This window comes from Homalodisca vitripennis, chromosome 4, assembly GCF_021130785.1.
Source record: "Homalodisca vitripennis isolate AUS2020 chromosome 4, UT_GWSS_2.1, whole genome shotgun sequence".
NCBI lineage: Eukaryota > Metazoa > Arthropoda > Insecta > Hemiptera > Cicadellidae > Homalodisca > Homalodisca vitripennis.
In genome coordinates this window covers 108,403,841-108,428,056 of record NC_060210.1, presented here as the reverse complement: position 1 = coordinate 108,428,056, position 24,216 = coordinate 108,403,841, and the positions used below count along the sequence as shown (strand labels likewise).

Sequence of the window (24,216 nt, the reverse complement as noted above, 5' to 3'; positions counted from 1 at the left end):
ATTTGTTATCTTCAAGGAGGGTTTTACCCGACGTACTTTTTATTTTGAGTAAACGTGTTCCCATTCTCTTTTGCACGTGGTCTATGCATTCAAGTTTGTTTATTTTTATTTCTTCTCCATAAACTTGAGCTTCATTCACTGATGCATAGGCCTTTGAGTCTCCATCTCCCAAGTAGTTGAGGTAGCGAACATTATATTCCGGCTCTGACCTCCGAAAAAACCTCTAAAGCGCCAGCGACCGCCATTCCTCCGCTGCTACCCTGATAGTTTGCTTTTACAGCTGACTACATGTACATTTTCACACTTATTTGGGCATTTACAAAACTTTGAAAGGATAGATACATCTAGTACTTTCCCTGTATCTACTGTTGTTAGAGAAAGAATGCCATTTTGAGAGACATGGTCTCTCTTTTGCCATGAAACCGTCTAGTGCAACGCATAAGTTATGTCGGGTCCCCATCATTACTGCTCAGCATGCTTCTTCTACGGCGTTTCTCATACTTTTTTTACACATATTTTCTGCTACTGTGCCTAAAACTTGTTCATTGTTTTCTATAATGAACTGGAGGAGGAGGAAGATTTAGAGTGCCACACAAGATTTGGGCTGCTGTGTGGCCTTTGCCAATGCTGCGCATACCGTGCACAAGACGTAGGTTCAAGTCGTAAAGAGTTACAGATTTTCCATTGATATTTTCAGTGATTTTATTACAATTGTCAATAGACCTTTTTTTGTCTGTACAGTTTTGGACAATACACTGAGAAATTTACTGCAAGTCCTTCAACAGACCGCCTTTCAAAAATCAATTTGTGCTTGCAACGACTGCATCCTGCGATTTCATTTATGGCTTCGGCATGCGAATTCAAATCAAATATGTCATATGCTAAAACCTCATTCTTCTGATTTATAGTATTCAAAATTACCTTGAACTTTCATTTTCTAACAGAAGAACTAGGGGTGGTAGGATTAATCAGAAGTGTCAGTGCTGGTGGTAGGCCTGGGCAAAGTTTCAGTATTGAGGTTTATACATTAGCCTCAGAAGATCTATCAAGGCTAGATTTAGTCTTTCCAACATGCTTTCTCTTGGAATAACACTTGAAACGATTCCCGATTTTCTGTTTATTTCCCATGTTAACTTGAAACAACAACTAATATTCACAAAACTCGAATAAGTAAACTGTCCACTTTGTAAACAACACAAATTGAGAAACACTCTCACTGACATCACATAAAACAAAGATCACATGACAAATAGTACACCTGACAGAGACAAAAATATACATCAAAAGCAGGGTAGCCAACATAACATAACAATAAGGAAACAAGAATAGTAGTAGTATGTATGAATATGATTAAAAGCGGTGGGCCACCAGCGGGGCTGCCCTCTTTCACCATAAATTGGTTGCAATGCTTTCGAAAAACTTTCTTTTCAATAACTTCTAATAAGGATAGAAAGAAAATAAGCACATCTTTGAAAAGGTGAGGTTTTCTGAAGAATATAAAACTAAAAAAAAACCAAAAAACTCAAAAAAATGAAATTTTTGGTACGGACCCCCCCCTTAAACATTAGTAGATTATGTCACTAAAACCATAGGCTATCCTCATCTATATCCCCTAGTGCCAACATTTGTATGTAAGGAAATGAGCAGTAAAAATTCTACCGTGGCCATTAATCCACGTATTATAAATTTGATGTTATATCTGTGTAAACAATCATAATAAACCAAATTACAAGAAGAAAAATATTTATATCAATTAATTTTGAAAGAATAATTAGAGGTTTAATTTCAAACATTAATAAAAACATTATATATTTGTATGTAGTTTAATTTTCTCTTTCAATTTATATTATGTTTTATAGTGGAATAATTTCTTCAAAGTGCCATTTTTTCATGTAAAAAATATATATTGTGAGTAATGTTTTTTTTGTTTTTAAGTTAAATTACATTTAAATATAACACATATTTGTCCATTATTTCCTTTGTACTTAATGTCAAGTGTTTAGATTATGCCTACGAGAAAAAGTGGAAAAGTAGGTTTACACAAAAAGCAGTGTTATCTTTACAGTTTTGTGAATAATTAAATAATTTTTGGTTTATGTGTACAATTTTATTTGCACATGGTAGTATCAGTTGTTTTTAGGAAATATTTTTTTAAAGTGCAGTTCTGCATATGAAACTAGAAAAATTATCAAAAATGTTTTGCTAAGTACCAATTGTGTGAGTTTTATGAAGTAAATTGGCAGTATATGCAATTTTAAGTGTTTTTAATTAAACAATTTATCTGTAAAGAAAATTTTAAAAGAGAATTAAAAACAGGGCACTAATAGGGTTAAAACCGAATCCAGTGAATTATTCAAACTTCCAAAATTATTGGTTGATGTATAATTGTTGTGTTATTAGCAAAAAGAATTACTGATGCACTGGAGAAAGTATGCAGCAGATCGTTAACACAGAGCAGAGAGAGAATTGGACCACTTTACTGTCCAATATTATTATTGACAGACCTCTGTGAAACTCCCTTAACAAATCCAAGATGATATGTTTTTTATATTGGAGCTACACGTGTAGACTACTCTTTGCATCCTATTGAATAGATACGAGACGAACCAAAAAATCATGCTTGTTACATTAAAAGGCTTGGAGAGATCACGTAGTACAAATGTGACATGATCTCCTCTATCAAAATACTGTAAATTGATCCTGTAAAACTAAAAGTAGAATCAACTATTGAGGATTTGGAACGGAATCCAAACAGAAAAATTTTGAAATGGTTAAGAAATTGTATAACTCAAGAAAGAAAGATTTCCTTGAGGGTTTACTTATAATCTTATAATCTACTTTTGGTAAAGAATATTTCAGTGACACAGCTGAGTTTGCCTTATTGTTCTGATGAATATATAAGAGACACATGCTATGACTTAGAAGCCTACGACGACCAGAAAGTGTCTATTCCAGCTTTTTACACTTCCGTTACCAGAGTTGAGGTTGCCTTGTTACCTTAATGAAGAAAATACACAAATATTTTGTAGAACTCGGAAACATAGTTCGGCTAAAAAGCATCAACTTCAAGCCTTTGTAATCCACTTCCAGTCAAAGATATTTCCGGTGCTATTTTACAAGTTTAACATTGCTGCAGTTTTAAGAGTAGGACATTATAAAATGTGGCAGAAAGAGATTAAGTATTACCAGAGATGATGTTTCTCTATTAGAACAAAGTATTAAACCCAACCCAGATTAGTTTTGACCTTCAGAAAGATTTGGCAGTTACAGGAACTCAAACTCACGATTTAACAATCTGTTTTCGCTAATCATAATGCCAGCCACTGAGAAAACAACTGCTGATTGAAATAATGACGAAAAAACTGCTAAACTGGGCAAGAAAGTCACACATTTGAATAAGAAAGATTGGAGAATAGTTATTTTTTCAAATAAAAGTTTTTTTGTGCAAGGAACAAGAATGCAACGTGTGTGCAAAGTTGTCAATAAGAGCTCTACTAACCACGTTGCTTAATTTGTGAAACATAAAATATATATATTTATACTTATGTATGTAGATTTTTGAATCTGTTTTATGACACATTTAACTATAAAAACTAATTTATCTAAGGTAGGCTCATTATTTGAAGTTACAATACCATCTCCCAAAAAGTAAAATAATAAAATTAAGTGAACTTTGAGCAAAATGCAAAGAAATTATTAATAATGTACACCTCCATACAAGCCTCAGAAAGAAATATATAGCTTGTAACAGGAATGGTCCAGTTCTGGATGTTGAGAATTGATCAGAGCCGTGAGCCGTTTTGGATCATCTCAGTATCATAAAACATAATCCAAGTTCATAATCTACCACACTGTTGTGATAACTTAACAATATTATACTATGCACATCATACAAAATCATATCATTATAAAATGAACACAACAACACATTGTGACACTACCACAATAATGGTGTTTGCCAACAAAGAATCAGTGGTTAGCTGAACTTCCAGTCAGAAAGATAAGTAAACAAGAACAGAAGCAAACAGTTGTTCCTTTATTTAGACATACAAAGTATTATAAAGGCGGGTGATAAATCACCCACTCAGTATTTTTCACTTAGTCCGCTATGTAATTAACCCGCTGATGCTCAAAATGTTAAGGAATAAATAATCTAGATAATTATGACACACAAAAACATTCAAATTATTAAAAATTTGTCTTCCTGTTAAGATGATGATTAATAGATTTTTGTTTAGTTTGCCAAAAAGTAATGGTACTGCACCCGACAAAAGATGACATCATAATATATAAAGTCTGAGGTACATAAAACATTAGAATTTTACTGTTAACTGTTAGTTTATAAGTTTTGTTCGAGGAGAAGAGTGGGGAATATACGTGTAAGTTATATTCCCTTAACTTTTGGGCATTTTTCATTCATGGATGCTACTAACAAGATTTCATGGGTTATTCGCCATTACTATGTTTTTAAAGCATTACGTACATTTACCCAATACCACATTTACAACAGAAAATGTAGTTGAAAAAATTTACCATTGGGCTATGATGTACCATGCTTCACATATGAAAATTTTATTTTCTTGATTGGCAGCATGACTATCTCTTGTCATGATCTCCAGTTTCCAGAGTTGCGAGTATGTCATGCTTCACCCTAAAAAGATTGGTCAGCTACAAATATAGAAGTCCTTAGTTCCCACTGATTAATCTTTCGCATTAGATTTCATCCTACAGCACCGTACAAAATAGAAGAACATAACTTGGAACTTTAGTGGTCAACAGTTTGGTGGCCTATAACAACTTTCTAAACTCCAGAACAACAACCACGTGGTTCCAGTTACTAAGTTCAAAGAGGAATTACCAGTCCATAAAACAAAATTGGCCCATTGGGCATGAAAATAGAACTTATTCCACGAGTAATACCTAACAGTCTCCACAAGTAATAATTAACAGAATCCACAAGTAATACTTAACAGTCTCCACAAGTAATACTTAACAGTCTCCACAAGTAATACTTAACAGTCTCCACAAGTAATACTTAACAGTCTCCACGAGTAATACTTAACAGTCATCACGAGTAATACTTAATAGACTCCATGAGTAATATTTAACAGACTCCACAAGTCAGGGCCGTCCCCAGTATTTAATGCGCCTTGGGCAAATCATGCCTTGGGGGCCCCCACATAAAAATTACATTTCGTCAGTACAGCCATACCAAGTGATATGGAATTTTTGGAAATTGTTATATGTAAATAAATACTCCAGTTTTCTGTGTGTAACAAAATACCAAATATATTATATATGTACATTTAAACATGTTTTAGAATAGATAATAGAATATTGAATAGACCTATATACATAGATATAAAGAAATTATTACTTTGGCTCTTTGGCATACAATACTTTTGTGGAACTTTAGGGCTATTAATAGTATTAACAGATATAAACGCAATGCATAACTATTTCAATCTTAATGTCATAACTATTATTTACCTTTGACAGAGATAGTTTTATTTTTAAAAAGAAATCTTCGTGGCCTTTGCACTAGCAAACTTCTTGATAACGTCTTCTAACTTCGCCTTTTACATTCTTCATTTTCAATAGACAGCATGGCAAGGGATGACAGTCTCTCCTGAGACATTGAAGAACGCAAGTAGGTTTTTATTAATTTAAGCTTACTAAAGCTTCTTTCACAACTGGCAACAGATATGGGAATAGTTAGAAGGATTCGAAGTGCAATCCATAAGTTTGTGAATAGGTCCTTTCTGTCTGTCTTCTTAATCACTTTTAAAACTTGTAATGGGGTTGCCTTAGCTAGGCTTACTTCATTCACAATAGTTTTGACATGAAGGAGTTCCTGATAAATTTCTTTTCCGCTTATGTCAGAGGTTTGCCCAAACGATAGGTGTTTCTGTAAATTTTCACAACATTCCTTCAAATCTTCTGCGTGAGGGAGTTGTTTAAGGTCGTATAAGAACCCCCATTTCAAGTTGTGGTTTGAAAACTGAATCAACCTTTCTTTTAGGGAAGCCTGCATAATATCCAATAGTGGGTAGAAAACGTTTCTTTTAAATTCTTCTTCTGGGGTTGCTTTGTAGTCACTTTTACTTTCATAATCAAAAAGCTTATTTTTTGTTCTTTGGCGTTTTTCTTTAAATAATGGTTCCACGTAAATTTCACTACAAATCTCTTTGGCTTTTGAAACTGAGTCATTTAAACCGTCTTTACGAAAATCATCTATGAACTGTAAAGTTTTTTGCAGCAGATTTGATGTTAAAGCAATATCAGTGCTTTTACCTTGTAAGGTTTTACTTATCAAGTTTACCTCAAACAAAACATCATGCCAAACAATAAGGCAAAAACCAGAAATGAAAAGTCTTCCATGTGAATTTGGAGGGACTTAGCTTCAGATGAGATTGTAGGGTCATTGACAGTTTCACTCAGTTCTACAAGAGCGTCAAGGACGTCTTTGTACTGGTATCGAACAGCAGATACAGAACTTATTCGAGCCTCCCATCTTGTTCCACAAACCTTTTTCAAAGTTAAACCTTTAACATGGTCACTGACAACGCACCAACGTTTTGGAGATGATGCGAAAATAGTGTAAATCCTTTGAAGGATTCCAAAAAGTAGAGTAGACTTGACAGATGATCTGGCTCCATCTGCAACAACCAAGTTGAGGCTGTGGCATCCGCAGAGTGTAAATACAGCTAAAGGATATTCTGAGGATATTCGTGATTGGACCCCTTTTTTAGCTCCTGCCATGTTTGCGCCATTGTCGTACCCTTGCCCGCGGCAGTTGCTCATGTCCAAACCACATAACTCTACCTCTTCTGTTAACAATTGAGTTAATGCTTCCCCTGTTGAATCCTCAGTAATCGTCTAGCCTATAAAACTTTCTTCAATAACAATTTCACCATCGATCTCCTCTTCTTCGTGAACATAGCGAATGGTGAGAGATGTTTGTTCGTTATGACTTACGTCTGGCATACAATCCAACATAACTGAGAAGTACCCAATCCAACATAACTGAGAAGTACCGTGACAGCTTTATTTTCTCGATTATATTGTTTTTCACCTCCTTTGCCAGACAGTTTATCAACTCATTTTGAATATTGACACTTAACATTTGAACTCGATATTCACTCTCTTCAATGCATCTTAAATGTTCCATCATAACCGGATCAAACTCTCCTAGTAACTGGATAAGGCCAAGGAAAGTTTCTGTTATTTTTTGTAAAAAGTTTTGTTGAGTTTCCACGAAAAGCCAAGTTGTGTTCTGCTAAGTAAATAATAATAGCAATAATTCTTCTTAGTATGTTTTGCCATCTCTTGGCTTCTTTTTGTATTTGGCCCATGAGCTCAGTATCAATTGCTGCATTTTGGTTGATTCTACGTTCAGCTTCAATCCATTGCTGGGTAAACGTAAAATGCTCAGATGACGTTTCGTGAGATGAAGCTCGCTCATGAATTTTTTTCCAATTGAATCCTTGTTTTTTGCCAAAACTTGAGTGTGGATTATTGTCAAATAAACCACATGGAAAGCAGGACACTGCATCAGAAGAGCAGGAATAAACTAACCACCGCCTTTTCACTTTCTCACCATTTTCTGCGTGGCGATATTGAAAATCATTTGAAAAATGACGCTTTTCACTGTTTAGTGGATAGTCATCATTACTTTTTTTAAATGACGGAACATGTCATGATTTCATCTCTCTCTCTGACAGTTAAATTTTCAGGCCAAGTTGACAGGTCATTTGAAAAATTTTTATTTTGGTAGTTTAACATTTCAACAGTTCCCTTCTTAAGCTTGTCACTGGTTTCCTCCTTCAGTATTTCAGCAGTCTCCTCTACCTCAGTTAAAATTAGGTCTTGTTCACATTCATGGTCGAAGTCCTGGGTATTTGAAGTAGCGAGTAAAGATGAAGTAGGTTGTTGGGTAGTGCCCTCAGCTATTGTGAAGAATTTTGTCAACTTGTGTACTTTACTTAAAAGAGCACTGTGAGCTAATTCACTGTCATTTGTTAATTTTCGTCTCTGAGCACCTGATAGTTTTTTAGACATTTTAATAAAATAATCTGAAATAAAATGAAACTTCTTCAAAAAATTATGCTTGTTTACTTAAAATGAAATTAAAAAATAATGTTTAAATGTGTTGGTCTACATGTTGTGTAGTTTTTATGCCTACGCTACGACATGCAAGCTAGAGTGCACATAGTACCTTGGTCGAAACAACATTTACATAATTATTACCAATACATATGACAACCAACACATATTTAACTACCACATGTCTGTAGCTTTTGTATATGTAGGTACTAATACAATACGAATCTCACCTCTCACGTACACATTCGCTTAATTTCACAGCTCTAAGTCTCTACAAACACTAAACACACGAGAGTAGTTAGCAACCTAACCTATACAGTGTATACGCAATGACAGTGACAGTTGGAGTTGCGAGTGCGGTGTTGCCAAATGGTCTAAGTTGTTTTTGCCGCGCGGTGTTGCCAAACTTAACTTACTAAAAATAAACAGTATTTTTAAGTATATGGTTCAAACCAAGTTCTTTTTAACAAATATTAAGGCACCGGATTGGGGGTTTGTATGTATATAGTAGAATATCGTTGAAATTTTGTTTTACAAATTTAATATTGACTATGAGTAAGGCACCTCCTAGCTGCGGCGCGTCGCCCCCTTGGCCGCAGCGCCCGGGGCGACCGCCCCGTTCGCCCCCCCCCTTCGGACGGCCCTGCCACAAGTAATACCCAACAGTCTCCACAGGTAATACTTAACCCTTTTACTGCCGGCCATTTTTTTATCGTACCAGTCAAAATTGCCAAGGGGGAAAATCGCTGTTGTGCATTCATTTACAAAAAATGCTGTATCTTTTTTATTTTTCATTAGATTTGCATGAATTTTTACTTTATTTACTCGTATTTAAATGCTGTTTTTTAAATAATAAAAAGAAATTTTAATTTGAAACAAACTCATTACTTAATTTTAAAAATTATGTAAATAAAAAATAAATAAAAAAATAAAAATTGTGTTTGGCATCTGATAATTTATTTTTAAAATTATACTAAAATTTTGAGCATGATATCATTATAAACTAGAGCAATTGCTTAGAACATATACCAAATTTGAAGGTGCTACCTTGAAACATAGCTGCACTATGAGGATTTTCCCAAAACTGGTAGGCCTCCTCTAGGCCTACCAGTGGAAGTTGAAGGTAAACTTATCTGTGCCACATCCCCCTCACTATCTAATAACTCCTCATTATCTGATGGTAAGATAGTCAGGATCGTCATCAGTGTCATCCGCATCACTTTGATTGTCATCAATAGCCCTAACACTAATATCGGCATATGAATCTGACAAATTCTGAAGGAAATCGTCACTCAGTTCGTCTTGTTCTTGTACACCACCATCGATTAGACTGTTAATTATTGTTCCCTCACTCACAGGAGAGTTAGATGTAACTCTTTTACTCATTTTATCCTTGATCAACAAAAGTAACACTTCAAAAAACTTTCGATAACATTGTAAACAACAACAATGAACGAAGATTTCAGTAATCTAACCCGATCATCTGGTTTTGACAGCTGTCTAGGTAGTTCGTCAATTCTAGTCAAAGACGACGAAAATAGAAATCCAAAGTTCTTCAAATGGCTTCTTTCATTATCCTTTCCTCCTAAACAACCAAAATACCGAATGTTTCGGCATTTGAACATAACAGTAGCCAGTAACAATAAAAAAAAACAGATGTCCGACATATCGGACGTTGGCGTTTTCGGCAAAAATGCCGACGTCCGATATGTCGGACGTCGGCAGTAAAAGGGTTAAATGACTCCATGAGTAATATTTAACAGACTCCACAAGTAATACCTAACAGTCTCCATGAGTAATACTTATCAGTTTCCACAAGTAATACTTAACAGTCACCACTGCCTGACGCCATGTCTTATAGTTAGTGAAAGAGCAAGAAAGCGCAGAGCAAAGAAAACATGCAAGATGTGCTAAAAGAGAGTATGTGAAGACAAAGGATGGAATGTGGTGAGAAATTTGACACATAGGCGTATTTTGCAATTAATGTATAATCATTTTATGTGAGAAATGTTTTAAAGACATTCATTCATGAGTAGCCTTAGGTTTTTTTTTGTAGACAATTCACTAAAATAAACATGTAATGAATTGAGTGAAAAAGCAGACAATATTATTTTTTGTATTACCAAAATGTTTAAAAAACGCAACAAAGAACAGCCATGAGTAAACTGTAAGCTATGCCACCGCACTAGCTGCAGGGTGTCAAGCACTGAAAGGTGTAATATCTATACTACAAATCTATCAGTTCAACTGGCACAACAAACCCGATAATGTCTAATCTTTCAATCTCAGATAGTCCACTGGAAATACTCATTCTCAAAAAACACTACAGCCTGTGAAATTTAAAACTCTTTCCAGTTCAAATATTTTCTAAGTACTGTCAGAATGCAGCAAAAAGGAGGACGCAAATGAAAATGGCCACCAGCCTGATTAATGACTGTGTCAGACCACTTTGCCTGACAAGCTAATTTTAATAATGAGTGTAAAACTGGTTGGCCTGAAACTACAGGGTTCGGCAAAAAAACCTCCCCGGTTTGAGCAAGCCACTGCGTGAGTTGTAGTGGGGGTAGAGATGTGGAGGGGGCATTGTTCCGTAGCGACGTACGTGCCATTTTCAGTGTTCGCCATGACTTGGCTCGGTGAGTATCGGGCGTTTGTTGTGGAGGAGTTTATTAAAAATGGCGGTTCTGTGATTTCGGATTCGATTCGAAATTGGCCGACGTAATAGTGTTCCTGATGCGAAAACGATTAGACTGTGGGTGTCAAACTTTAGACAAACAGGGTCAGCACTAAAAAGAAAACCAACTGGCCGACCTCGTACTGCAATAACACCGGAGAATGTGGCGCGAGTGAGAACATCCATCCAACAGTCTCCAAAGCGTTCGGCGGTTAAACATGCAGCTGCCCTGGGATTATCAGAAAGGAGTGTAAGGAGAATTCTGCATAAGGAACTTCATCTGCATCCCTACAAAATAATGGTTGCCCAAAAGTTGTCTGAAGAAGATTATGAAACTCGCAGGACTGCATGTGATGACATTTTGCAAAACATTCCCCCAGATGCTGTCTTCATTTCTTTTGATGAAGCCCACTTTCACTTGTGTGGAACTGTTAATAAACAGAATTTCCGCTACTGGGCTGCAGAAAATCCTAAGGAACTCCACCAACAACCACTACACAGCCCAAAAGTCACAGTTTGATGCGCCGTTGCGGAATTACGGTGTGTGGGGATCGTATTTTTTTGAAGAAGATGGACAAACAGTAACGGTCAATACCAATCGCTATTGTCACTTGATAGAGACATTTTTCCGACCCAAAATCAACCAGTTTGTTTTAGACCGTGAAGAAGAAGAAGTTTGGTTCCAAAAAGGACGGAGCCACAGGTCACACTGCTCGGCGGTCCATGGAAATGTTAAGAGAGTTGTTCCCTGGATGTCTTGTTTCTTTAAGAGGAGACATTTCCTGGCCCCCAAGGTCACCCGACTTATCACCTTGTAATTTCTTTCTGTGGGGCTACCTAAAGGCTGAAGTGTACAAACATAGTCCCAGAACTCTGCAAGAACTAAAAGATGCCATTATGCAGGAAGTGGTAGCCATTCCAAGAGAAGTTACACGAAGAACTATGGACAACTTCAAGGAAAGACTTCGTGAATGTCTTAACGATGGGGGACATCATTTATCGGACATAATTTTCAAAACCAAATAAAGTGTACTAAGTTATGTAAAATGGCATCATATAGGCTATTCACAAATATAAGTAATTGTTCTGTATGTTTCTTATTTTTTTTGCCAATGCCTATTGAAATCAGGGAGGTTTTTTTGCCGGACCCTGTATAACAAAAGTGATAATCTACTTTTATAACTGATGTAATAAATAAGTGATGCATACTTATTAAACATTATTATTCAATAAATTATACATGAAATTAATCTGGGAAACATCCAGATTAATTTAACAAATATTTGTCCTACTTAAGTCTTATTTTCAATAGCAAACGGATTAAAAAGATGACTGCAAAATCGACTAAAGACTAGTCATTCAACATTGGAGAACATTTTTGGCGACTAGTCACTAGTCGTCTAACAGAGGGAGGGTTAAACATATTGAAGGATAAACAGAATTAACAGTAAAAAATAATAAAGTATACACCTGTTAGCAAAATGTTCACACATGTTCAACTTAATAGTCGATCAGTACCAGCCAAAGACCACTGCAGACTCGTTTTACCCAAAATAAGCTAGTGGAGGTGGGGAATAATAGGCAGAGATTTGTGATGCAATTAAATTTTTTAAGCAACGAATGTTAACCCCTTAAGTGCGAAGCAATATGGTGAGACAAGTGCCTCAGGCTACTCTCATATTTACACATTCTGATGTATCATGCTCTTACTGCTATTCTTGTGTTATAAGGTTTTAGTTACACAGATGGTGACTGTTCATTTTTCTGCCTAGGGAGCATTGACTGCTTTCTGGTGGCTATTTTCAGAACTATAATGACTGAAGTGTTGCTTGATAAGTATCTCACTCTGGTTTATAACTTTGGTATAATGTTGAAAGCAAATGTTTACATCAAAATATTAGCTTGTGTCTAACTGCAATTTATAAGTGGCGTGTATGTTTTGTTATGTGACAGTTTTTATGATTAGTTTGCTTTAAAGTGTGATGAAATTATGGTTACAAATGAAATAAGACAATTTCTTAAAGAACCCATTTCACAGTTTGAGAACAAAACATTGGGTTGTCAGAAGATAACGGTTGGTTTGGAGAACTGGCAAATGACTTGGCTATATCATTAACACGATCATTTGTACTGAATAAGATAGTGAAATATGCAAAACGAAAGAATCAAGCACTTCTGGGGATATTGGAAGATTATTTATGAATGACAAGCTGGACTTTCGGAATGAATTGAAAGTTGGTGAAAGAGTAGTGATGAAATGTGAGCACCAATGGCCCCTTATTTGGAAAGATAATAGACAAGTCGTTATGCTAACAACAGAACACAATGACAAAAGTGATTTGAGACATGGCAAATTTAAAAAAGAACACAAATCCTGTAATCAAGCCAAAATGTTTTTAGAGTACAACAAAGTTATGGTGCAATCTCTCACATAATGATTGTTAACATAGATTGTATCAGGCATAATCGTACATTGTTAACATAATCGTAAAAGAAACTGCTTTTTCATCTATTAGACATGACTATCCTCAATGCACATGCATTATACTTATGTAAATCTGGTAAAAAGACAACTTTGTCCCAGTTTCATGTAGAGTTAGTTCGCCAGCTTTTGAGAAGTACCTTGAACTTCGAGAAATTAAGAAAGGTGGTCACCCATCTGGGGCTTCGCAATTGAAACTCACAATAAGCTATTTCCCAATATACATAAATGCAACAAAAAAGAAGGCGGGACCATGCAGGGCACTGCATAGTTTGGAAGTTACATAGAGGCACAGGAAAAACACGCGAAACAAGATACATGTGTGAGGAGTGCAGAGTTGTGCTGTGTGTGGCACCATGCTTTGGTGACTTCCAAAAACTATTATAAAGTAATAAAAAGCAGTGCTTCTACATAGTATAGATAAACAACAACTGGTTTGAAGGATATATATATATATACACATTTTATAATCAATACAACTTTTTCCAGTTACATAAGCTTCAGCACAAGAATTTGGTGAATGTATTTTACAGTTTATTATTATTTATTGTAATTTATGTACATGTACACTAGTTAAAAAAAAATAAAATACTGAGTGTTAACAAAGTAATACACCCTGTTACTTTTTTATTAAAATTTAAGTAAAAAAGCAGTTTTTTTCAAAGGTATTAACAGTTGCTGATACAGCATGCCAACATCCAAGATCTAACATTAAATGCACCATCATGGCCATGTTGCAATTTTCCCATTCAGCCGCGTTAATGGTTTGGCACTACTTTCCGTAGTAACACGATTACAACAGTTGAGGGTTTAAACTGGCTGAAATTCATTGTCAATTAAAGATGTTTCCATCAAAAAAAGCTAGAATGGTGAAGAAATTGGTTAGAATGTTTAATGAAAGTCGAAAATATGACCACTATGAGACTTGAGAGTAGTTGACCTTCTGTCGTTAACGATGATATGGTGAGGGAAGTTATCCGAAAAATTCCCAGAGGTGAAACCATTAATGTAGCACAATATTGTGAGACTTTAAGGAAAACTATAAATTCCAAATAAACAAAGAGGAATTCTCAATAAAGGAATTGTGTTGCTTCATGACAATGCTTGGCCTAATACAGCTCTGGTGACTGCACATGAAGTGAGAGCTAGGTAAAAAGCACTTAGGATCCGATGAGGAGGTAAAAATTCTGTGTAGTTGTGGGTTATCATTATTGGTGATCTGCTACTACAAGTGACTGAAACTACAGGTTTAAGAAATAAATTGTTTAATACATTTTTTAAAACAGTACTTGTTTTTTGATAGGCCTCAAAAGTAGTACAACAGATATAAGAAAGGGCTAATGCAATTTTCTTGTCTTTTATAACACAGTGCATTCATTTCCAAAGTACTTCAATAGGATCGTCCAGAACAAACTACTTGGTACATTTTAACAAATTCAGAGAATTGTATTTACAAGTAACTCACCTGAACATCGAAAGAAGTGCTGAGCACCGTAGGGGAGTCCATGGCTGCCTGCTGCTGGGTAGGCTGTTGCTGTGTGGGAGGACCCTCGAAGCTGGGGTCCAGGGTCATCACGTGCTCAAAATGCGAGTCGAGATGAGCGAGAGTGTGTGGGTGCGGTGGTGGGGGAAACGGATGGGGGTAGTGGTGGCTCACATGAGGATTCTCCAGTACCACCACTCCATTGTTCTTGTTTAGTTCCTCGTCCGAGGGTGAAGGCTGACGACTACCAGGTGTGCGGCTGTAAAATGCAATACATGAAAATATATGACCTGTTATTTATTAATAAATAAGAATAATGCTTAACTTTTAATTTTGACCTTTTCAATCCAAAATTAATATTTCTTCCTTGTACAATTAGGAACCAATGTACAAAATTTAAAATCCTTAGGATCTTTCTATTAAGAGTTATTATGCGGACAGACAGATAGACGGTCAAACAACAATACGATTTTTAGAATGTCCTGTCTGGATCTTAGCCCTTTTAACCCATCCATTTTCTAAGGGAATATGTGAAAACACACAAGCCATTTTTGTACTAAATGTCAGTTTTGTGAAAATTCATAACTCTATATTAGCTATTTAAAAGTAATCAAAGTAATACATTTTTAAATATTTTTCTGATAATTGCTGTGTACATAAATGAAACAAAATAATACCCTAAAAATTCAATTTTATAAAAAAATATACGTGTTTACAAAATGTTAGTATTTTAATCTTCTTTTGTTCATAAAAGAAATTAAAAAAGATATTTTTACACAAATAATTAGTCACCTCATTAACAAGTACAGTGGTATCAATTTTAGTAATTACGTGGTATAAGTTGTTTTTCAGAGTAAGTAAAACACTAATTTTGAATTACATCATACTCTTAATAAACATAAAAACTAAATCATAACTTACAAAATAATCAAAACAGTTCATACTACAAATTACACTCTAATACAACAAACTGTTACTAAGAAAATACAAATAAATTAAATATCAAATTATTATTAACGGTATAATCTAATTGATTTTATTTATTCATTTTGAATAAATGAATAACAAACCTAATATACTTAATTTTAAACTAAATTATGTAATTTACATTATGAATATTATGTACTATGTGATATTATGTATGTATTATTATTATGGCAACTAGTCTGCCTTCTCTTGAAGTGTGATGTGTCTCCAACATTTGTCAAATCCGGTTCAATCTGAAGGTAGAAAACCAGGTGGTCTTGTTTTGATTACAAACAAGTTGTACCCATTCAAAACAACAATATCAATCAAGTGGAAAAATAATTTCTGATACCACTTTTTTATCTTTCTTTTAGTGTCATTGAAAGAAATATTGATCATTGGATCCCATGCCCTTAACCCTTTGACCCGCAACAGATTCGGGAGCCTCCTACAGTAATCCTCCGACAGCCGTGCGGAAAGCGTTATGATGTTAAACAGTTTTCATAACGTTTCGTGATGAATTTCTCGCATGAATTACAAATACGATCTAGCGGAATAAATAAGAAAAAGTTACAAGCAGTTTTCGTCGTTCCCACTACATCAAAGTTGTTCTTTCATTTATTTCTTTCAGACCTAATTTATGGTATTCAATAAGTTGTTCCAAGTAATTAGTTGATTCTATTTTTGTTTGTGTAGTAAAGACAGGTTGTAAACTCACTTTTACGTTACCAGTTACCTTGATTGTAAACGTTTTGTTGTGTTAGTAAATAAACATGAGACTTAATGCTCTGCATTTTCCTGCGACCATCCCTGCTACAGATAAAAATGACAATCCGAAGAGAGCATGCCACGTGAGCAGATAGACCAGTGTCAGCGAGAATCGGCGACGGGACACAATGTGCCGGGATTGCAACATTCTGCTTTAAGAGTCCGACTGTTTTCGTGCCTCATACCATCAAAGATTTCTGAGGAGACTTGTGTACTGTTACGTACTTGTACTTAACATATACCTTAGTATGTTTATGAGAAAATGCTGAATATTTTATTTTATTCTCATATTTTGTAAATATAACTTTTGTGCACAATTAGATTAATTTCTGTATAAATACAATAAAATTCAAAAATGTTTGAGTGTTCTCATAACACATCTACTGCAGTAAACCCAAATCACCTAAAAAAACAAAATGCAAGATTTTAAAAAAACTCGCTTTGTAGGGCACGCTTACTGAGGAAAAACCCAACCGTCAAAGGGTTAATATATTCTGACAGAGCTCAGTTTGTCAACTGTCTTTCTTAACTTGGTCACAGAAATTTCATGCTTGTGGATAGTAGTAAGCATTTTAACACTATGGCGGTCACACCATTACATACAAAGCATGTTTTTCACCATATCTCATAATCTATTTTATAAATTTTTTAGGCAAGCATGCGAAATTTCTTCAAAGCATAAATGATTGTCAAAGCTTTTCTCTTCTTAACTGGAAGTAGTTTCTATCTGTAGATGTCAAGGTCTTTGAGCAAAATTCACTTTGTTTATCTTTTATCATCTGTATACCAGTGTCAAATAGCTGCACCAACACCCACTGATGTTGTATCTGCTGCAACTACTATAGGTAGCTTGTCAAAAGGTACTAAAACTGAAACAGAGGTTAATGCTAGTTTGATTTTTCACTGCCCCTGAACATTAGACCAATTAAATCCAAGCACCTCTTTTATCCGAAGTGCATTGAGAGGAGCACAAATATCATCACATCTAGAAACAAATCTTAAATAAAAATGTTCCATGACAATAAAAGTTTATAATGGTTTTGATATATTTCGGTTCAGGCATTTTAGGATCGATTTTACTTTTTCATCATTTTTAGATATACCTTCTTTGGATATGTTCAGTTCCAAGTAGTTTACTTTACTTTACATAAATTAGCACTTGGATCGGTTTAAACAAAATTTATTTTCTGCGCAATACGTTTTAACACTTCCATATTTTTTAGATGCTCTTTATCATTTTCCCAGTGACATCATCAACAAAAAGTGCAACACCATGTGTGTAGTCCATTGATGCATTCTCTTTTGGAAAATAGCAGTTGCAAGGCCAACAACAAAACACAAGTCTTCTGTAATGCTTAAGCCCAAAGAGTGTTAATTACTGATAGGATTAATTTCTTCAACTCTTCCTCAATAGGAGATAAGCATCAGTAATTCCTCCCCAACCCCCTAATTTTCTAAATAGCTTGACATGGATAGGAAGAGGAATTGTTTGCACTTCTAAAAATTGATTGCACTTAACCTGTGGAGAAATCTGAATAAAAATATAAATTATCATTAGGCTTCCTGATAATGACAATATGGAGAAGCCCACTCTGAGTAATTAATCTCTTCCAGAATACTGTTTTTAATTAGATGGTAAAAATCCTCCCATAATTTATGCTTAAAAGCCAATGGAACTGGTCTATATGTTTTTTAATAGGTATCGCATCTTTCTTAAAGTGTAAGCCAGCTAGTATTTTGGAAAACTTAATTTTACTGGAAGTAAGTCTCGCATATTTTTCTTAAATAAATCAATCAACTCTTATTCGTGACTTTGTATTTGCAGTGTTTCTTGTGTTTGGTCAGATCCATGTCTGGAAAAAGTAAAAGTAACGTAGTATATAAGTTGGACTGGACAATACAATTAATTCATCCCATAGCCAAAAGAACCTAACACCAAAATAAACATAGAGATTAATAATAATAAGAATAATACTGATTTTCCCAAGTTTAACTAAACATTTACTTGCTCCAGCAACTTAACAGTTTACCCAGTGAAAGAAGTAAAGTTTCCTTATATATTGATCAGTTTCTTCAGTTATTATGGTTACACAACTGCCAGTATCAAATTGCATAGAAACATGGTATTCAATAATGATTAGCTTTAAAATAACATTTTGAAACTATGTGCCCTGTTCTTAATAGATAGAACGCCATGAATATCACCCACTGAATTAGATGTAAACGATTCAGTAGATTCATTGACTACCGTTTTAACGAACTTTTCACATTAGCTATATGGTTTTGTCTGACAGTTCCACAAGGTTCTGTTTCATTTTCATAAAGCCACTCAAACAAAGCGGGACTGCTGTACTAGTTATCTACTTAAAACACATGGTTATGTCCCACATAGGGTTGCATCAGTGTCCTGATAACCTTTACTGGGACTCAGACATCTCCATTCTCAGTGAAATAGTCAAGAACGATGCCAGAACTACTGTCACAGTATATACAGTTTTACTGCAAACTGCTTGTGTTTGGATGTAATTTATTGTTTAAATGCCAGACGACCTTGCCACAGCATATGACTGTTGTCAATGACCAGATTCTTATTAAGAAAGTAAGCTGAAGAAAATTTTCTCCATAGAGTTTCGATAACCGTATGAATTTTGTACAACTTATCTCCTACATCTTCAAGAGAGTTGTTATCTAGGTATAATACTTGTAGCAACAATATGAATCTATCCTGACTGAAGACCTGTGGAAACATAGCAGTGTTCAGTAGTGCACCAGTACTCCTGCAGGGTTTAAGTGCATTTTTATTCTAGCGATGCATTATAAAAAAAGCAATACAACTTATCAGGATTTTTATCAGTTCAGCATTTTATAGACTATATCTCTTTTCATTTGTTGCTGGGCATACTTAATATTCTCAGAAACAATGTGTGAAACTAATTCAAAATCAATCAGTTTAGGAAAAAACTGTTTCTTTTTCAAAAATTGTCCTAAAAGTCCACTTGAAGACTCCAGTTTGAATGATCAAATACAAAATCTGTTGGCACAAAAACAGTCGCCACGTTTCCATTTACGAATTGGGCAAATATCAGGGCCACTTATTGGCTCTTTTAATCTCCACGGCAGGTTCACTACCGAAGTTTGCAGCAGATATTCTGCAGTTTGATCTTCAGAAGGAGAATATATTACAATGTCTTGTTCACCATTGAAGTCAAAAGCTTCATCATAATTGTCTGTGATTTGATCCTCTTCGCTCCTCTCACATAGACTTATTTCTTATTAGTTGGGCAACAAGACGAAACAGTACTAATTGAATGTTTACAGCACAATAGCAGAATGTCACTGAGAATTGTGTGTTTAGCACCAAGTTCTGTTGACATTGAATTATGAGGGAAAAAGTACAAAGCATGCACTGGAGCTTCGACACTGCTCAGTATTATAAATACAGAAAAGCTGGCTGCTATCTTCCACATGGTAAAAAGACAAGCACTAGCGCGACATCAAAGCTGAATGCCGTCGCTGTTATTTGATTAATTATGTGAATTTCAAAATGATGTTCTTGAACATCAAAACTACTACTTTGTAACAAATGCAAAAGTTAAGTTCTACGCTATATTTTACTATATTTTTATTTAAAAATACTTTATATATTTTGTTTACTGGAAAAATTGTCCTAAAATAAAATTAAATCATATTTATTTCTAAAAAGTTACATATATATATATATATATATATATATAATATATTTAAACAACAATACGATTTAGTTGCACACATTTTAGAAGAATGAAAAATGTAATTCTTTAAAATGTATTGTGTAACGATGTTTTTGCTTTAAATGTTATAAATTGTCCATAATTGCAGAAATTCAATAAACAACGTTAAGACAACAAAAGAGACAAATATTCACTTACGAGGTGTGATCAAAAAGTTCCAGGACTTTTTATATACTACGGGAATGCAATGTCTCACAGCGATGCGGTTGGCAGCATTGTATTCCCTGACTCAACAGTAACACAGCTGTGTTTGCAGATCAATCATAACATCACTGGAAGTAACATTAGCACAGTTTGTTTGAGATTAGTTTTATAGAGTTTGGCTATTTTTTTGTTTAATGAAAATGAATGTGAAAGAAGAACAATGTGTTTGTGTGAAGTTTTGTGTGAAACTGAACAAAACGTTTTCTGAAACCTTTTTGATGTTACAAGAGGCTTTTTGTGAAGAATGTCTAACCCGATCATGCTGCCATCAGTGGTTTAAGAGGTTTAAAGATGGCCGAACATCCACAGACGACGATGCTCGTTCCGGATGCCCTTCAACGTCAATCAATGATGACAATGTTGCTAAAGTGAACGCTCTCGTACGATCAGACCGTCGACTAACAATCCGTGAAATGACAGAAGAGTGTAACATTTCATTTGAGTCATTTCAGGAAATTTTAACTGAAAAACTTCAAATGCGTCGTGTTGCAGCAAAGTTTGTGCCAAAACTGTTGACTGAAGACCAAAAACAACACCGAATTCATGTTTCTGAGGAACTTCTTCAAAAGGCAAATGACGATGAAAGCTTCTTGGATCATGTCATTACGGGAGACAAGACATGGGTTTTTAATTACGATGTGGAAACAAAAGCCCAATCATCACAATGGACATCAAAAGGCTCTCCAAGACCCAAGAAAGCACGTCAAGTCAAATCAAATGTGAAGGTCATGCTTACGGTTTTCTTTGACTGTAAAGGTGTCGTCTACTATGAATTCCTTCCACAAGGTCAAACAATTAATCGTTTTGTTTATCTTGAAACCCTCAGAAAATTGTGTAATGCTGTGAGAAGAAAGAGACCTGAGCTGTGGCAAAGTGGTGATTGGGTCCTTCACGATGACAATGCTCCTGTTCAGTCTGCATTAGTTATCCGTGACTTTTGTGTAAAAAAACGCAATGACTGTCGTTCCTCAGACCCCCTACTCACCTGACCTGGCTCCAGCAGACTTTTTTCTCTTCCCGAAGCTCAAGAGACCCCTGAAAGGACGAAGATTTCAAACAGTTGACGATATTAAAGAAAAAAACGACGGAGCTGCTAAACACCTTTACAAAAGAAGAGTTTTCTGGGGCCTTGGATCAGTGGAAACACCGGTGGGAAAAGTGTGTAGCTTCCCAAGGGGAGTACTTTGAAGGAGACAAATTCGAATAACCTGTATGTTGTATGAGTAAATGTATAAAAATTCAGTCCTGGAACTTTTTGATCACACCTCGTATATGTTACTTTTCTGAATTTAACTGATGTAAAATAATTAATTAACACATCTAAGGCAAATTTTCTATTTATGTTTTTACTAAGAAGTTTCTCTTTTGATCCTTTCCTAGGCAATGGCCTCAACTGAGAGTGTGGCACTAAAGGTCAATAATCTACAATAACTAGCAACTGCTTTATAATTGCTCTCCGATTTATGCTGCCACCATACAGCTACTTTTAAAAACGCTATTGGAAACACATCTATTGACAGGATTGTTGTCCCCATTCTTTGAATGTTATTATCCCTAGGGATGCTTCCTAGGAGTAATATATGAAACTATTTATATCTCTTCATTGACAGTGATCTAGTAATGTTTCATCACAATTCCTCCCAAACATGCTGCTATCTTGCAAATTTATTGGAATTATTTGTAATATTCTGCAAAGACTGTTTTACTGACATAACATTGTTAATTTTTTTATGAATTTAGTTCATCTCATAACATTAATATATCTTTTTAACACATTCACTGCGGGTGACGAGCATGCTCGTCATGCGAAAATGGCGCGCCGAGCGGTGGGCAAGCGAGCTCGGCATATGGCAGCTGCTTTCATATTGCCTCAGTGTGAGCTGAGCAGTTGCCCGGGAAGGCTGTAACACTCATAGCGAGGTGTGCCTGTTTTGGTGAGTCAATTGGTGCGATTCGTTGCCGGTTCGCCATTTTCGTTTGTTGTGTATGCTTTGCAATATTGTGTGAGTGGATTATAGTGTCTGTTGACTGTGTAAGTGTATGGACTCATAATGGAGGAAGACGATAATGTTATTGACGATAATTTTTCATCTGATGAAGACAATGAGTCGAGTTCGAATAGTTCTAGGGACGGTGAAGGCGGCGTCCCCCAACCCCAGTGGGCCACACCACCCCAATACGTGTAATTGATGTACTATCTACGTGTCATTCATGTACTATATACGTGTAATTCACGAGTGTTTGTGCCGAAACCTAGTGCGCTGCGAGCACATACAACGCGGGGACCGGCACCAGGTGCAGATGATGAGCAGACTCGGCAAGGACATGACGTCACCCGTTCCGGCCAACAAAGCTTCCGGGATACCTTGAACAACCCTTTCGGCTATCCTGACTCTGTTTTGGATAAGTAAAAAACAACACAATTTCCCGCATTATCTGTCGCCGGTAATTTTGTTATCCGCAGTGAATGTGTTAACTACCACCATATTATAGAGAATGTAATAATCCTTACAGCAATGTATAATATGTGAACATTTATTTTCTTCTAATAGTTAATTGTACTAAAAAATGAAAACATCAACATCCTATGATTATTAAGGTACATAATACTCAAATTCAAATCAAACTAATTTTTGGGGTTTAATACTACATAAGAGTAACTTGGGATGTGCACTTCTGGCAATTCAAAAGAAAATATATTCTGGTATGTATACATTAAAATCTATTTCAAACACGAGATGATAAAAATGGTTTATTACTCTCATATTCACTGTAATAATTTTGTTCGTATTGTATTGTGTGGAGCAACTAATAATATATATTATTTTGCAAAGTATATTATATAAGTATATTGCCAAAGAAAGCTATATGTATTATGCTTAATTTACAGAAGAAGGAGTTAGTGAAAGAAATATTTTCAGACTTAGGTATTCAAAACATTTATGGGCTATATATGGGCTAGCTAATGAGCCTCACAAATGAAACTAGAATTTACTAGGAAAATAACAACAGTTGCATGTATTAGAATTTGGAATAATTTTCCTATTGATATTTTATCAATGGACAGTATTATGAATTTTAAAAACAAGCTTAAATGGTACTGCCAAGTTGTATTCTTTTGATGAACTTTTCCAACAACCTTAATATTTAAAATATACAATTTTAAACTAAATTTAATACTCAACATTGACTAAATAGTACAGGTCTAGATTGAGACACTGTAAATATTTAAGTAAGGCTATAATATTTAGTGACACCATTTCATGTTCGTATATATTTGTTTGTATACAAACTTTGAATAAAGTTTAATTTGAATCGAAAAGAGTAGTTTAAATAATAAAAAGGAGCAAGAAGAACAAGTAATTCCAAAAGAGGGTTAATCCTCTTCCAATTAGTATGTCACATGGGTGTGTTTACCCCGTGGAATTTTTTTGGGAGTAAGGATGCAAGTTGAAAAAACTCTGTATGCTCTAAAATAAGCACCACTGCCTGTCACCATCCAGCTTTCTGCCGCTAATGAATCATGTTGAAGGTACTTCCATCTAGGACTTTTAAATGAATTATCTCATCTTTGGAAATGTTTAACACATTTATACAATTATAATAAAGATTCACTAAAAAGATTAAACATAATAAAAAGAAAAGCAATAATAAATCATATAGAACTATTATTTTGCAAAAGCTGCAATAAATATTAACCTGTTACAATTTCAAAATAATGTATTTACAATATTGTAATGCACCAAAAAGATACCAGTTGCAA

The 24,216-nt window shown here is 35.0% G+C and overlaps 1 protein-coding gene across 6 annotated transcripts in view; it reads right to left on the bottom strand.

The window, feature by feature from the left end:
- Positions 1-24,216, bottom strand: part of LOC124359939 (pumilio homolog 2) — a 395,716-nt gene that overhangs the window by 193,831 nt on the left and 177,669 nt on the right. For all 6 annotated transcript variants that reach the window (XM_046813107.1, XM_046813111.1, XM_046813108.1 and 3 more), the window contains one exon: positions 14,728-15,004. In XM_046813107.1, the coding sequence (XP_046669063.1) occupies positions 14,728-15,004 (277 nt within the window). The remainder of the gene's footprint in view (positions 1-14,727; positions 15,005-24,216) is intronic.